A 17,582-nucleotide genomic window follows, 5' to 3' on the forward strand; every position below is an offset into this window, starting at 1 on the left:
CCGGTCCATGAACTTCCGTCTGCTTGCCATCAGAGGTCACCCTTTCCATTACATTGACTCTCGCACTACACAAACTGTTGCATATCATCCCGGACTACATATCTCATCATCCATTGTACTGATTGCACACAGCACTGATTGCACACAGCACTGATTGCACACAGCACTGATTGCACACAGCACTGATTGCACACAGCACTGATTGCACACAGCACTGATTGCACACAGCACTGATTGCACACAGCACTGATTGCACACAGCACTGATTGCACACAGCTGTATCCAATCACACATTCACTCTATATCACTCAATCTGACTCCTATCAAACTGCAGAGTATTGTATGCGCTTATCGCCAGCAGTGATAGCTACTTTACAGAGCCCTCGTTAGTTTCCCAGTCCTAGCCTAGTCTTGCCCTGTCTGTTTTCTTGGTTTCTGATCTTTGCCTGTTTTCCTGGATTTATCCCTCTAGTCTCGCCCTTTTGATTCTGTTTGCCGATCGTTGACCTACGCTAGCCCTAGGAGTATTCTTGTGTCTTGCCCGCCATATACCTGTTTGCCATTGTTCGACCCTGCCTGTGTTTCTGACCTCTTCTGCTTTAAATAAAAGCTTGCACATGGATCCGCACGTCTCACGTCTTGTCAGCCCCGTAACAGTCACAATATTGATCTGTCTTGATGTTAATCAAACATTAAAAGAAAAGACGGAATCGTTCGCTGCTCTTGATTAAATATTAAAATTGAATAACAAAGATAAAATAAAAAACAGCTATATTGTGATTAATAATATAGTAATTATTTTTAAGAAAAAAATATGCAACGTTGCTTGGTGATTTTGCCTTGGAACCTTCAGAAAACTTTAATTCGATTTTTCTCAAAATTGACTTTGCTGACTCTATCGACTTCAAACGGCTGTAGCTCAGTCATTTTTTTGTCCAATTCCAACAAAGTTATATATTATGTTGAAGGTATTTTAATGTAGAATGTGAAAATGAAGAGAACTCATTTTTGAAAATTTGCTCATTCCGACTCATTTTGCCAGCACAGGTCACATATTAAAGATTTCTAGGCTTTGAACCTAGAAATAAACAACATTTAATGATTTAAATAAAATAGACATAAAATGATGTACAAGAAAATGAGATTTTCAGATTTGATTTGATTTGATTTGATTTGATTTGATTTGAATGAATGAATGAATGTCAAAATGTCAGAAAATCTGTCAGTCATTTGAATCTGGAAATTAACCATTTTAGGATTTAAAAAGTGAAATAAATAAAAATCAATAATATGTAATTTGTAACACTGATCATGTGATCCCTTTGTACAGACAGTCTCATGTTCCTTTTTCTATTGATGCTCAAGATGCTCTTTGATCATTCTCAGATCATGCTGGAGAACATGATCATCAGGTTTTATACAGACTTGTTGAGTTCAAGCAGCTGCTTGAGTGCTGCTGTCATTAAAGCAAAAGAGAGACAAACCAAACACTATTCTGATATGTTTATTTTTAAACTAAAATGTTCATTAAAATATTTGTGCTGATAATAAATTTGTCAGTGAAATGCATTAAATTACAAAAGCACACAAGATAGAAGCATTTTTTCTAGTGGTTTCAGACTTTCGGAATCAAATGCATTCATATTCTCACTCCTGACCTGTGCTTCGTTCTCTTTCAGCAGCCTGTGTGTACGAGCCCCTCCCGGGTCATCAGTCAGGTTGAGCATCACCACGCTCTTTCTCTCCCAGCCGATGAAGGAGCCATCTATCATGCCTTCTACCATGGCCATGAAGTCCTCATAGCCGTGGTGGCGTGTGGTAACTACAGAGAAAGCCGTCCAATCAAACTCCTCCAGAACTTCGAAAATGACCTCCAGCTGCAGGCCAGTGGAGCACAAGAACTGCAAGTAGACGGAGCCGCTCTCCTGAAAGAACAAGAAAATGTGGGTAAATATGGTCAAACTTTGCAACATAATATTTAGCATAAATAGAGGAACTTCTGAAAGGACTGAGGCATCACAGATTTCACTTCCCTTTCCAGCCTAAATTTTCTCTGAACATCTGTTGGTAGTTTTAGATCAATCATCTACAAGCCCTTTGTTTCAGTATTTCTCATTCATCGGGTCTTTTTCTCTTCCCTCCATTTAGCCTCTGCTTCTTACTCATTCAGATCAGTACAGTCATTCTTAATACCCACACAGCATGACGTAAAGGATTCATTGCTATTCATAAGCCTGTGTTTCAGGTGACATTAGTGTCCTTGGCTGCATTAGGATTCGAAACAGCTCATCTCAGCATCTTTTTTTTCTATACCCTGGAAGGTGACCATTCCACTGTACAATCGAAGAGATTTATGACTCTGACATAAAGCCGTATTTCTGATAGTGAAAATTAGCAACGCTTAGTCTGACACTTGCTAATGCATCATAATCATGATCAAATATATCACGAATCTGGCATGACACCTGTTTTGTGCCTGCTGGTGACACTGGCCATTAAATGAGAAGCGTGTTGCCTTTATAATTGACTTTATTTCTTGAAAATTCAGACGAGCTAAGTGTGACCTCTGTAGATCTTTGAAGGATCATTTCTGGGCAGATGTTTTGTGTATACTGCAGCTGCTAAAACCTCACATTAGAGTAAATATTGTAATTGCAGCGATGCAAATTACATACAGACAAATTATAATTTCCATGTCAGATTACTTACATCTGCATGTTAACAGCTTGATCTGAAAAAAAAAATTATTCGCTTATAGAAAACATTTAAAGTGTATTTATGCCTTTTGAGAAGTTTACATAGAGAAATGTAAGTGTGAAGTGCTCTGCGAGAACGAGGGCTCTGTGTCTGTGTGCTTTAAAAACCTCTGGGTTAAATACGCCTGGCTTATCTGCAGCAAAATATACAGTTTTTTGTATAGCTTCACTTAGAACTAATTTCATTTTCTAGGGTTGCTGGGTTTACACAAACATTCACTGTGTCAGAGCGAGTGAAGAGATGTGACCATACAAGATGGCCCCTGTTATATTAAACAAAGCTGTCAATGCGCAGTTAGCATATACACAGCTTTGTTGATCATAATGGAGGTGATCTCCGATGTCTGACAGAGGAGATGATACAACATAAAGGTGAATATTAGCTTATGTTTTCATATATTGAACTTGGCTTAAGCACATATTTGCTGGTCTATAACCAGAGCTGGGTAGATTACTCGCAAATTGTAGTCTGTTACTGATTGTAGTCAGTAACGTAATCCATTACATTACACATTTTAGGTAATATAATCAGATTACTTTTAGATTACTTGTGACCTAACATGTTCAACGCATTGATTTAAATAGGATAATCTTGTAACTCTATTGTTTGAATAATACAGCACTGTCTATAACATATTGACTCCATGGTTATCTTTTCACAGACATTATTATTATTTCTGGATTTTAATGAATTTGATTTTCAAGAGCCAAACTGCTAATTTTATCTGCATTTTCTGAGTCATCTATATATGATGTAATTATTTTGTGACTGCAAAAACAGCCTATTCAAGTTCAGTATTAATCAATTTATTTCTAGAGTTATATAAAGATTAAAATAATAACCATTTTATGAAGTTAAATCAATGAGCTACCATCTGTCAGACTTTTGGTCTGTTAAGTTTGTCTTCATCTAGATTAATTTTGCCACATTACAAACACTTCAAATGCAAATAAAAGCTCAATTACAAAAAAAAACTAACAGTCCTTTTCCCTTATGAATAATTTCCCCCTAGGCGTTACCTTGGCAATCTGGCAGTTTTTTTTTCCTAATTACACTTACACTGTTAGTATATTCATGATACATACCTGTAAAAAAAAGAGAGGAATTGTTAACATCTCTGTCAACAATCAAGGCACTAAGCCCATTTTCTAACATGCTCATTACAACACAACACCTCAAATATGCAAAACAAGTGTTCATACAGTGTGACCAAAGGATAAAGCCAGGCTATTTCGTTGAGTCTTTCAAATAATAGCCAGACAGAGGAGCTGCAAACCTGGTGAGGAGAAAAATGTCACGACTGCAGAGCATTAATCAGGCATAAAGGCTCACCTCCGCTCTATATTTAAATGAAGACTAGCTTGTTAAAGCTCAAAGAGCTTACAGTAGTACTGTAACTTGAAGCAGTGCAGCACTTTAAAAGGGCCATGTTACATTTTCCACACTTCTACATTTCCTTCAATAAATTTGATACATCAAAATTGGAGCAGGTTATATGTCTTTTATTACATTTTACTGAAAGCAAGAGGGAGGAAGAGAGTCATTTCAGACCTTCCTGATGTACATATTCAAATAAATTAAAATATATATATATAATATATAATTAAAAAAATTAAATGGTATTTATAATTGATGGTGATTTTATAGGTTTTGTTTTTTAATTATTTACAAAATATAATAATAATAATAATAATTTCCTATTTTTCAACTTTTGCATTTGTTTAAAGAGCAGGTCATATGGGTTTTTGAAAAATATCTATTTTGCAGTTTATAACGTAGCTATCCTTAAATGAAAACAATCTGCAAAGTTGTTATTCAAAAAGTGCATGATAAATAAAGATATTGTCTCTCAAAAGAGAGAGTCGATTCTGATTTTTCAAACATTACAGTAGACATATTTTGGTTTACAAACTATATTGTTTCATCAGACATTTCATCAGCACTCGGCTAACGTATCCACCATTATTGTTTTAAGTGTTAAAAGTTTAGCAGCTAAACTTTAGCTGTGGGCACAATTCGCTTGCATAAGTGTTTTTGTAGTCCGAACTTGCTTGGAACGAATAGTTTCGAAATCATTGGCAAATTATTAATATTAAATGTATATTCTGAGAAAATTACAATGTTTTCTGACCTTAGATGCATTTAAACCTATTGTAGGGGACTCCAACACAATATTAGGACACTTTAAAATACCATATGACCTGCTCTTTAAAACTGAAGCAATATGCAATTCTCCATTTCTTTTTTATTCTTTTTGGGGGGAGAGCAAGTGCCTGAGGTCTTTGTGTTTTCAAAAGAATCCCAGTACTAATAGACTCCAGTCTCTTCTGATGCTGCAGCTTTGATTCGGCTGAAATCAATCTACACTGAGCACTTGAAACTGGATTTGCAGCATGCATTAAATGCACTGCAGGTGGGAAGGTTTAGATTAAATTGCAAAACAATATACGGTATATTAAACACTACTAGATCAATTTCAGCTCTAAATGACCCAAGATGTAAATCTATATGTGCTAATGAAGTACCTTCTGTTAGCAATTACATTCTGTACTTCGAGAATTGGAACAGTCTGCTCTGAAAACTATCAGCATCTAAAACAAACACATATTTTTGGAACCTTATAGATCAAATCTATACAGGTAAGAATATAAAATCAATTCTTTTTTCCCCTCAAAAATGACCTATTTAAATGTGACAGGAAACATTTTTTATATTTGAACTCGATTGTTTTAGGAGTGGAAATTTAGATCCTTTGTGCCAATTTCTCACACATATCACATATAGATAACTTAAGAGTTCAACCAGTCAAATAAGTTGACTTCTTTGAGGAACACTTCAACAGCTATTAATATAATCATTTTAACATTTGCCCACTTGTTGTAATCAGAGGTCACAGCCTTTGAAATTACTGGATTCCACAATGATAGATTTAATGCTGTTGCTAGGGAGATCTGAAAGTCTTCAGGATGTATTGCAGTGTTGCATGAATGTCACATATTTTATAGCATTGCATAGCTCTGCATTATAATTGCGTAGCGTCTGAATCCTGCTGGTTTCATATGCGCACACTGTACTTGAACCAGAAGTTGTTCATGTGCAAGTTTGTGCCCCTGAGACAGCAATAATTGTCCGTACTGCATTATGTGCCACACTGAGGTCCAGATGGACCAAGTTATTTTACTTTATTCAAAAGCTTTTAGAGAATAAAATGGACCTTGGAAGGCTAGGTTTAAAAATTACACCAAAAATCTGCTTAAAGGCACAATATGTAATTTTCGCCGCTAGAGGGCGCGTATTCAAAATAAACAAAGAGGCAAAGGCGTAGTTTGATGACGCCGTGACTGAGTGTGGAATCGTGGGATTTGTTGTCTTCATCCCCACAGCCGATGCAATCCAACGGGACTCGGACAGAAATCATGTTCATGGATAATTTGTTAACGTAGTAGAAAGAAAGCAGGGTGAGGCCGAAAGCCGTCGAAGCGAAACGAGGCCGCTGAACGAGCGTGACACACGGCTCGAAAGCAGCGGAGCTTCTATTATGCAACAGTCAACCGCTTCCGCTCCTTCTGGCCGTGCGTATGTGGGGGAAAAAAGCAGCACTGTTTTATCATACTAGATACATTTGAAATTTCTGTTATAATGCTACTCTGTGCGGTCGTCATCGGTCTAATAAAACGCACAACATATTAAAGCATCTTTGGTGTTTCCATGTTTTCTACAAAACAAAACCAGAAATCGAGGGGTTATGACGTCATTAGCAGGCGACACAATGACACTATATGGACACGCTCCGTGTCACTAGTTAAAATTGCTTATTTCTTTGGATTTAAACATTCTTCGAAACTTTTGGGATAATGTAAGTACACAAGTCAGCAAAATATATAACACTGTTCTAGTGGTTTTTGGATATTTCAATTAAAAAATCTTACATATTGTGCCTTTAAAACAAAAGTAATATGCAATTCTACATTTATTTTTCATTCTTTTTGGAGGGAGAGCGAGTGCCTGAGGTATTTTTGTTTTTCCCAGTACTAACAGACTTCTGTCTCTTCTGATGCCACAGCTTTGATTCGGCTGAAATCAATCTACATTGAGCACTTGAAACTGGATTTGCAGCATTACATTTTGCAGCTGTGACGAGTGCCAAAATAGTGTCTGAAACATCTACTTTCTTCTCACATCGAAATATTTAACCACATCGTCTAATTAATTACTGTCCTAATTAAACCAGTTAAGTGACTCCTTTGTGCCGTGCTCTGGTTGGCGGTTTGTGAAGAGGTAAAAGAAGTCTCTGGAGACATGCCCTGCGAGAGAGAGTTAACTCCATGGCTCCAAACCCATGCTCTTACCAATCCACAACACATGAGCCTTTCTAAGTGTAGTTAATTAAAGCCTAAGCAAGCAAATGAAAATGTAATGTAATATTTTTCCACAGGAGAGAAATGCGGTGGCGGAGAGGCTGTCTCCCGAGTGTGAATAAAACATCATAGGTAGCCTGAAACTTATTCGAGTTTAATTGGTCATCTTAATTATGCTGAAATCTTATTAAGTAGTACGACACGGTGATTTTTTTTGTCCACCGTCACATTTGAGTGGCAGATCCTGGTTGCTGCGGAATGAATAACTTAAGTAGGATTTTTTCCAAACAAGCCCTGGCGGTATTTGTTCAAAGGAGGGGAAAAAAGTGCGAAACAGACTGAGATTTTAAATATTGTAAATCCAGGGCATGTGTTGACAGCATGAGGCTTAAGTGACAAAAGAGACCTTCAAAAGGCCTCTGACTGAGTCATTTCTGCACATAATAGATGTACCGGATGTGTTTGTGTATGAATAACACCTGCGCACTGTAATCACATAGTGGGAACAAAACCATCTTCACATGATTTTCAGTTACTGATGGCACCTTACTATGAAAATACAATGTCATCTTAATACTGTACATACTAGTTTACATTTAGATTAAAGGTGCTTTAAGCCGTTTTCTTTGGAATGCGTCAAATCAAATCCTGACAATCACTAAAATGTGTCCTGAAATATCCTACCTGACACCCCAAGGCTCTATAAACTATCTGGGAGTGGCCAACACCTTTTCAGCCAATCAGAAATCCTCTCTGCATCTGCCATTCTGAAATGTTTTTGGAGGGTGGATACAACTTTGGAGGGCAAAAGGTACAATTTTCTCAAGACATGGTCGAATGATGGAATATCACTTTTGCAAACCTCTGCCCTTTTTTTTTTCCTCTAAGCCAAAACGTACATAAATTCCAGTGTGTATAGATGCTGTAAATAAAAAAATACCTACCATAAAATTGGTAAAACATTTTACTGTTGTACACAGGCCTCTTACACAACATTTTGTTCTGTTTACTGCCCATTCACTATTTAAAAAAAACCCTGGGTGACCTTTATTGTTGACTAATTCTTAATACTTTTAATAATTACCCACTGTTTCGCTAAAATTAGAAATTAGAGGCATATCTGGGAGACAGCTCAGTGCTTTTCCAGGCTGCTGAGAGCAGTGTGCATAGAGAGGACAACTGAGGTCATGGCTGAAAAATGACCAAATACTATTACATCTCTGGGGGAAAGTGTAAAAAAATTAGGTCTAAAGAAAATGGTAATGAGCTTTAGTTTATTTTCAATTAGACTGCACCAAGGGGTTTGTCTGGCTAGCCTAGTTAGCACCAGTTGGTAGATGGGGGCAGTCGTGGCGTAATGTTTAGAGAGTCGGACTTGTAAAACAAAGGTTGCAGGTTCGAGTCTTGGTACCGGCAGGGATTGTAGGTGGGGGTCTCTTCCACCCTCAATACCACGACTGAGGTGAGACCCTTGAGCAAGGCACAAAACCCCCAACTGCTCCCTGGGCGCCGCAAAAAAAAAAAAAAAAAGGCTGCCCAGTGCTCCGGGTGTGTGTCCACGGTGTGCGTGTGTGTTTTCACTACCCACTGCTCTGTGTGTGTACTTGAATAGGTGAAATGGGGTGGGGTTGTGTTCATTGGAGTGAAAATTTTACTTTTACTAAAGTAAAATTTTACTTTCACTTTCAAATTACTGACAATTCCACGCCAATTGCTTGAATGGACAACAACAAAACAGTACAAAGACAAACTCACTTACATTAAACATAAAACTTCTATTAACAAAACAAGTAAAAATACACCAAATAAATAAGAAATATAGAACTTTTATTAGCAAAACGAATAAGAAAGTTGGAGGCATGGCATACACCTTGATGTAAAATAAAATAAATAAATAACACAAAGTTTAAATAAAGTAAAAATCAGCAACCAGTGGAACCAAATAAATAAGAGACAAATATTTAAAAATTCCAAAATCACCTTAGATGAACGGCAAAAGTCAACAGGCTTTTCAAAATCCAAAATATTTGACAAACGTTTTTGCATTTAGTTTTGAAACTAAATCTTCCATCATCATCTTGTCTGTCTCACCTCACTCTTCTTGTCAGTCAGCTCAACTCACTCTCCTCATGTGATAAATTAAATTTGTCTCCAGCTGCTGATCTGTGATGCGACTCTGGCTCGGCACGCTACATTGAGCATCCACGTTCAGTTTTTAACTGTATTGTCTGTTCTCTAACTGAACTAAATGATTTTTACTACTATAAATATCAAAATGACGGTGGCGGGCGGTGCCGCGGTGGGCAAGCGACGTAACCGGTGTTACAGCTTAACAAGGGTAACACCGTCAACACCGACTATCGCAGCAAACCTAGCGTGAACCCCGTCCTGCAGCCAATTTTAAAGAATTCACTGGTCATGTCAATCACAGCATTGATTGTCTACACAACACTGAAACAAATACTAACCCCTAAACCTAACCTACACCTTAACCTTAAATATAGCACATCCTAATAGACAGAATTACCGTTTGTTTGCAATCAAGTCTATAAAGTATTTTCTTGACAGGTGACTGCATGACTCAATTGACCAATGAAATCGGCTGCGGTTTAAAGGATACTTCACCCAAAACTTCGCTGTGAAACTTACACATGAAATGATGCAGAGGCACAGAGTTTCACAAACTTGTTGCATGAATTTCACAACGCACTTACATCACACACACCTATCGTTCCACTTCAGAAGACATTGGTTCACCAACTGGGGTGTATGGAGTATCGTTGTGTTTGTATTGTGTGGTTTTTTAAGCATCAGCTTTGAGGGACCAACAAAAGATGGACTCGTAGACTCACAAAGATGGATTATATTCCCTAAAATCTCAATTTGAGTTCCACAGAAGTAAGAAAATCCTATACATCTGGATGAGTAAATAATTAGAGAATTATTTCTGGTTAGAGAAACCTTTTAACTTGTTTGAGGAAATTGCATCTAATCTCTCAAATTGATGAAGAACCATTAAATCTTACGCAACATGAATGAATCTTAACTCTTACCTGTGGCTCCCTCCCCAAGCCAGCCCCTCCTCCAACGGCAATCACAGGCACTCCTGTCTGGGCCGAGACAAATTCCAGCATAGGTGCTAATGGTGCCCGGTTGGGCGGTGGCGGCTTCTCTTCCTCAAACACAAGGCCTTGTAGTGGAGTGGTAGCCAGTAACTCACACAACTGTAGCAAGAGGCTCCCAGGACTGCTCTCGTTCACGGCCAGCCAGATCACGTTCGCGGGTCCCCATGGTGTCATCACACTCTCACCCACCTGTCCTGACCAGACCCGATTCAGAAAACCCGTCCCAGAGTTGCTGCTGCTGCTGCTGCTTGGCCCGGCACCAGAGCCGGAACCCGCCGAAGAGGCGCCGCCCACGCCCCCCACCCCGGCGCTCGTTTCCGGGAGGTGGGAGGAGCCGGAGTGGACCACAGCGATGTTGACTCCGCCCGAAGCCCCTCCAGAGTCCCTCTCTCTCTCCCGGGGGCGGAGCAGCAGTGGGGGGGAGGGCTGGGCCGGCCCAGTGCACGCCAGTACAGCCAATAAGAACGAAAGGACGGGCCTCGCCGCCATGACACGTCCAGAGAGTCACTTGGGTGGGTAGCGCTTTATGCAGGAACAAGACCTTGAGGGAGAAAAGAAAGAAGGACTGTAAGAAACAACATAACTGAACTGAACAGAGGGAAAACATGAAAGGCAGGCTGTCAGCATACGGTCCATCAGCATCAATTAGGACGCCACCAGACACCAAGACACATTAACCCCGGCAGCGGTAGTTTAGTCCCTGCATGGGGATTGGAGAATAAAGCTAACATGTCTCACCTCCCTGAACCCCAGCATTCCCCAGGGAACATGGGAAATCATTACTCCTCCTGCACTGATTCATGAATTAGATCTTTCAACGCAGGAGAGAGTCTCGATTCTCTGCTATAAATCTGCCCGGTCGTAAAGCGTGCATCCCTGCCTGGGTAGATCCAGAACAGACTGAGTAAATAAAAGTGAATATAAAGGGGATGAGGCCACCCTCCGCGCCTTTTGTTTGTGTTCCTCGCACAATGAGCGAAAAAAGCGAGAGCACACAAGAACAAGAGAGGGAGGGAGAGACGGCGCGCTTGTGCTGATACAAATGGAAGGCCATGTAAGCGCCAGCAACACCATGAATCATTTTCAAGTCACTTTGTACGCAAGCCATCAAAACCTACCCACCCATCCCTCCGCCTTCGCTGCAGACATGCACATATACACTCTCTTTAATTAACCTCCCACTAAACACACTTATTTACACACAAACAACCTGTACGTGAGTGCACAAACAGGCAATAGTGTGATATACCGTGTGATGTATAGCACAAGCGTACCTATACTCGCTCTAATGTGCATATTAAGTAAAGCACTGACGCAGGGCTTGGCAGCACATTCACACACCCACAAACGCAAATGCACATCTATCTCGCCATCATACTGGCTACGTTTCAGTGCCGGAGCTGCTAATGTCATAGCTTTGAACCAGAAGGCACGCTGACGTCATAATTTCTTCTCTCATTTCCCTCCTTCTCTCTCCCCCATTAATTCTCTTTGTGGTTCTTTTGATACTGGGAAAAAGACACACAGAATGGGGGATTAAGACTTGGGAAAGCAAGATCCGTTTGGGAAAGACCAATAGGCAGGGAGGAGGGGTGGGGGGGTGAAAAAAATGAAAGAGATCTGGACGTTTGGATGGAAGCAGAGTGTGTGAAGTGGGAATAAAGAGAAGGGGTGGAAATGATGGGAGCAAAGGAGGTAAAAAGAGAAATATTTAAGAGTGAGTTCAATAAACGTAAAGGACAGATGCCTAAAAGGGAGTTTTGAGTAAAAGCAAACGGGCCTATCAGAGGGTTTGCTGCATAATTCAGCACATCATTACTGCATTCACACCGGCCTATAGGCAAAGACTGCAGTGGCGAGTAAGGGGGAAACACTGCGGACTAAATGGAAGAACACAAACAAAATTTATTTGACTCTTGTGTTATTATGACCTGTGCACAGTACTTCAAGTGGATGGCAGGCTTTTGAAAAGGGCTATAGGTTTCAGCTCTCATTCCGTGTGTTGAAATCCAAAGGTATTGTGGACCAGAGGTGACTTCTTTGTGCATCAAGCATAAAAATCCATTAAAATTATAATTCCGCTTCAAAGAAATACGAAGTAATGGATGGATAAGAAAACAATAACCCATACAATAGACCGAGTCTAGATATGAACATCTGTTCTGGATAGTTAACTATGATTATAAATGAAGCTGTGGAGGTATAAAGCTCCTTATGTTTGATTCAAATGGGTTATTAGTAAGAGAGTGCGAAAAAAAAAACAGTAGAGTAGGAAGTCCAACACACACCTCAGGCAAAATCATCAGACTTATTTGTTGGCGGTAATGCATTACAAGTAACAAAGAGTTACATAATCAGATTACTTTTTTTCAAGTAACTAGTCAAGTAATGCATTACTTTTTAATTTACAAGAAAATATCTAAGTTACTTTAACGGCAGTTACTTAGTTTCTCATGTATTGACTGACAGCTCTCCTGTCCTCATGTTGAGAGAAATCAGGAGTAAGTGCAGAGGCGTTGTGTGCGCTGTGTGAACATGATGTTACTGTAGTTCTAGACTAAATGTCAACATGTATTTACTCATCTCACTCGCACAAAAACAGATTCCGTATTGAAAATGAATAAAAACAGTCAAATGCAAACTCAGGACATGACGCAATAACTTTCCATAAAAAGTAACTAAGTAACATAATTAGTTACTTTTTTAGGAAGTAACGCAATATTGTAATGCATTACTTTTAAAAGTAACTTTCCCCAACACTGCTTCTAAACACGCAGTAAATTGAAAAGGAGGTTAAATATTTGAGAGGTTAAATATCTATAGGCACTATAGATATTTCCAAAGGTGTTTTTTTTAACCCCCGGCCTAACATGGCAAAGTAATTAAGGGCAATTATGAACCCTGCAAAGGTGCAAGTGTCAAAAATGTTCAGACTGGTTTGACGCTAAAGTCTGGTTTGTTTACACCAAAGAACTGCATGACTTCTCATGAAAATGAGGTTGAGGGTTCTTGTCATCTAGGCCAGTGGTTGTGCCCTCAGGAGGTGCGCAGCATGACTCTGAAAAACATTTTTTTAATTTTTAATATGCAAAAATAATGAAGACATTTACTTCAAGATGTTGCTTCATTCAAATAGTTATTGTTCTATGTCTCATTTATAAAAGTCTATTTTTAATTCTAAATATACATTAATGCATCTATAAGACTCCTACATAGCCAGCACTGTTACATCAGTAGTGCAGGATGTGAATAAGTAATGTTCGCTTGTGCTGATATATCCACAAGTGTGTATATCACAATTTTACACTGGGCAAAAACTAAGGCGATCGACAAAATGGCAAGATGATATTCTGTTTGCCCTTAAAGTCTGTGAGTGTGACTTTCTGAATACGAGCTTAAAGAGTGGGCTGCTTTTGACTCTGGAACACTGAATTCAGCTACAATATCGACAATGAAACCAGACAGCTGTTCATGCGCTTCTAAAAAGAAATGAAAAGCTTTAAAGGAATAGTTCACACAAAAATGAAAAATTTCGTCATAATTTACTCATCCTCATGTTGTTCCAAACCTGTATGAGTTTCTTTATGTTGAACATAAAAGAAGATATTTTGAAGAATGCTGATAATCAAACAGGTGATGGTCCCCATTGACTTCCATAGTATTTCTACTATGGAAGTCACTGGGGACCAACGACTGTTTGGTTCTTCAAAATTCTTCAAAATATATTCTTTTGGGTTTAGCATAAGAAAGAAACTTATACAGGTTTGGAACGACATGAGGGTGAGTAAATGATGACAAAATTTTCATTTTTGGGTGAACTATTCCTTTAAGACACAGTACAATACATTGCTCTAAATTCATAAATGTAATTTTTTTCAATATGACTGATTTTAAATGCCCTTAAAATAGATTTGCAAAACCGAAAAGGTGAAGCAAACATTGTTCCCAATTTTTATGAGAATTTAAAAGCTTGTTGCCACATGTTGATGACGGAAGCACTTCGTCACATCAGAAAATAGTGTGAAAGCAGACCAGGGGGGAACAACTGAAATTGGGTATGTACTGAAGGAATCATTCAAAGTGTGAAAACACTCTTAAGTCAGGCAATTTGGCCAGCCATTGCCTCTGTGAGTGGCTGTCTGGTGATTAAGACTCTGTGCTGATAACGCAGACATCACAAATGTGATTCTGGGCAGGACTGACACATAAACTGGGGAGTTTCTAAGTGAAGCCTAACACAATCAAGTCTTTCATCAATACACTTAATACCATGTTGCTCTAGGGAAACAGCTCCTGCCATTTGTGTACTATATCGTCTGCTAAATGAAAGCACACTGGCGACTAAACTTGTACACTGAAATGAAAATGCCACCAAGCAGTAACTTCACAATCATTTAGTAATTATTCCAATGGTTTTTTTTTCCAATTGTGCTTCAGAAAATATACATTACTTAAAGCTAGCTGTTGTGACAAAGCAGCTGATGAAAGACAAAAATGAACTTAATGCTGCTCTACACAAGTTATATACTCCAGTCTCAGAACAAGCCACAGGTCTAAAATAATCAAACTATCACCCCACAATTTAACATGTCTAACATATTCAAATTATGCTATACTGTAAACTATAAAATAAATAAATAAATGTAAATGGTATGTAGAATTCTAAAGGGACAATAATGCAATTTTTACCTTCCCCTGTGGGGTATTGTTGTGTGAGTTCATGTTGTTTCCCCAAGAGTATGACGGCAATAAATATTTCAGTCTCGACACACAAGTCGCACAGTGCAAATCTGTTCAGGGTTGATAAGTAGAATTGACTCATTCTGGAGCGAGTGACCTCATGATGAAATGAGTCAAAGAGAAAATGTTTTGAGATTTCTGTGGCGTACCGTAAAGGTAGTATACGTTTTCTGCATGGTGACCCCATCTTAGCACATCACTGCTCTCCAATATGTACTGTAGAGACCGTTTCTGGTGCTCAAGAAGCTGAACCAATAATCTTAAGCAAAGTAATCTTAAGCAAAATGAGTCAAACTAGCGTTTCTACAAAAAGATTCATGATATAATAACCCTAGTAAAAAATCCAATGCAATACATTTATTTCATACTAAGTACACATCAAATCCATTAACATATTTATTGACTTAAGACTTACTGATATTAAGGGGGGGGGGTTTGAGTCTGATCAATTCAATTAATTTTTTTGATCCAGTTAAGAAAAAAAATGGTCTAAATCAGTGGTTCTCAACTCCAGTCCCAACAGCCCCAGCCTCAATTCACTTTCAATATATGGAAAAGAGAGGCAGGATATTCTTAAAAACTCACCTTTTGTGTTCTACTAAAGAAAAAATAATAATAAAATCACACAGATTTGGAACGACATGACGGTGCATAAATAATGACAAAATTGCAGAATTGTTCTGTGTGTCTTTCAGAACTACATCAAACAAGATAAACTGTGGAACTTGTCAAGGTAACTGAAGGGCAAAAATCAAATAGGAGCTACTCGCCACTTAACAAGCAGGTTCTTTTCAGTGTGGTTCAGCTTGAGGTACTAGCATACGTGGCAGTAAATTTGTGGAGCTCCGTATACGACTGACTGACTCTGAGAAATTGACTGGCTTGGAATCCGTTCTCCTCATGACTTGCCAGCATGCATACGACTTGGCATATCCTAGAAAAACAGGATCTATACACAAAGCTAACAAGAATTTATAGCTATTTTAGTCACAGGTATTCTACTTCTGAAATTACACTCTTTTTAAAGATTTACAATTACACTCTTTTCACAGCAATTTGTACTTCTGCGAATGTCTAAAGCTAAGTACAGTGCTTTGACAAGCACTGGTTGTAATTTTGGTAACCGCAGAGCAAAAAAAAAAGCTTTACTCACAACTTTGGAAAATGCTGCCTCTTCGGGGCATTTTCATGTTAATAATGCACTTTTAAAGGGGTCATATGATGCGATTTCAAGTTTTCCTTTCTCTTTGGAGTGTTACAAGCTGACATCTCTGGGATCATTCATTCTTCAGTTGTGCCCCCATCCCTCCACCTCACGAGGATTTTGCTGATGGTAAATTTACAGCAGCGCACTTTCATCAGTCTTGAATGACTATAAAAATCATTCAGCGTTCCTCAGTGAACCCCTATAAATATTCCGGTATGGCACTGTAGCATCTGTGTGGGGGGTTTTGAGTAGCTTGCTAATTTCTTCTTACATGTGCAAGTTGCTTGTTTGCTTGGGAAAAAATGGAGGCCTGAACAGATGGTCACTTGTTCAGATCATAGGTCTGCAGTGCAGTGCTTTCCAGAGAAAAACACTCATCTGAAATGACTCTCTTGGGGGAAAAAAGGAAAAATAAATAAATATTTAAGAGATGCTAATCCGGGTAGCCCATGTCACGCATCAGCATCTGAAAAAGCCCACCATGAATTTCTTCCTTGCCATTTCCAATGTCTGGGCAGTATTGAATGCAACATCTTCACTATCAAAGCCTCTTTTTTGTGAAAGACCTGGATGTTGTGCAAGCCGCCATCCCTGCAGGTCTTTTTTGTTGTTGTTGCTGCAAGGGATGTGGGTAGATCACGGTCTGCGTTGCGTAGCGCTGTCTAACATGCGCTGGTCTGTGATTTGGACATGGTGATGAGTTATGGTGGAGTCCGCTGTGTCTCATCTAACAGCACGAGCCCTTCATCATTCACAGCTCATGGCGCAGGTTATTACAAAGACTTCTCTAGATACATTCAACAATTCCACTGTTTAAAAAAATAGTCAGCGTTAAAACCGACAGTCATAACCCATTTATTTCTGTAACATTCTTAGTGAAATCGGATATTAAACAAGAAAAAAATATATATCCATTTTAAAAAATAAAGGTGCCAGGATGAACTGAAATGCAATTTTAGCAGCAAGGCCATAGAAGAACCATTTTTGGTACCCCAAAGAAACTTTTAGTGAAGAAGAATTATCTTTTTCCACTTTGTCACTCTTAAAAACAAAAGGCTCTTTCTTGGCATTGTGGTTCAATTAAGAATCTTTAACATCTATGGATTAGAAAAAGATTCTTTAGACTATTAAAAGGTAGAAAATCTTTCACTGAAAGGGAATCAAAAATGGTTCTTCTATGACACAGCTATTAAAATCCCTCTTTAGTTCATCCAGGCACCTTTATTTTTAAAAGTGATTTTGTGCAAAGGGAAGGTTCCCAGAATGTTAAAGTTTCTTCATGGAAGAATACTTTCCAACAAAGAATCATTTGAAAACTAATTCTTATCAATGAAGGGCAGGACTTCATTTAATCCAGTGGAATTGACTGGTTTGTGAAAAGTGGGCGTTACATAT

The 17,582-nt window shown here is 38.7% G+C and overlaps 1 protein-coding gene across 1 annotated transcript in view; it reads right to left on the minus strand.

Annotated features, from left to right (window-relative positions):
* Nucleotides 1-10,729, minus strand: part of LOC107739517 (glutamate receptor ionotropic, NMDA 2D-like) — a 48,227-nt gene extending 37,498 nt beyond the window's left edge. Inside the window, exons 1-2 of the mRNA XM_016551657.1 lie at nucleotides 10,169-10,729; nucleotides 1,659-1,925 (exon numbers count right to left, since the gene is read on the minus strand). Of these exons, the coding sequence (XP_016407143.1) occupies nucleotides 1,659-1,925; nucleotides 10,169-10,729 (828 nt within the window). The remainder of the gene's footprint in view (nucleotides 1-1,658; nucleotides 1,926-10,168) is intronic.
* Between the last annotated feature and the right edge of the window lie 6,853 nt (nucleotides 10,730-17,582).

Source organism: Sinocyclocheilus rhinocerous, unplaced genomic scaffold (assembly GCF_001515625.1).
Source record: "Sinocyclocheilus rhinocerous isolate Xijiao unplaced genomic scaffold, SAMN03320098_v1.1 scaffold314, whole genome shotgun sequence".
Classification (NCBI taxonomy): Eukaryota; Metazoa; Chordata; class Actinopteri; order Cypriniformes; family Cyprinidae; genus Sinocyclocheilus; species Sinocyclocheilus rhinocerous.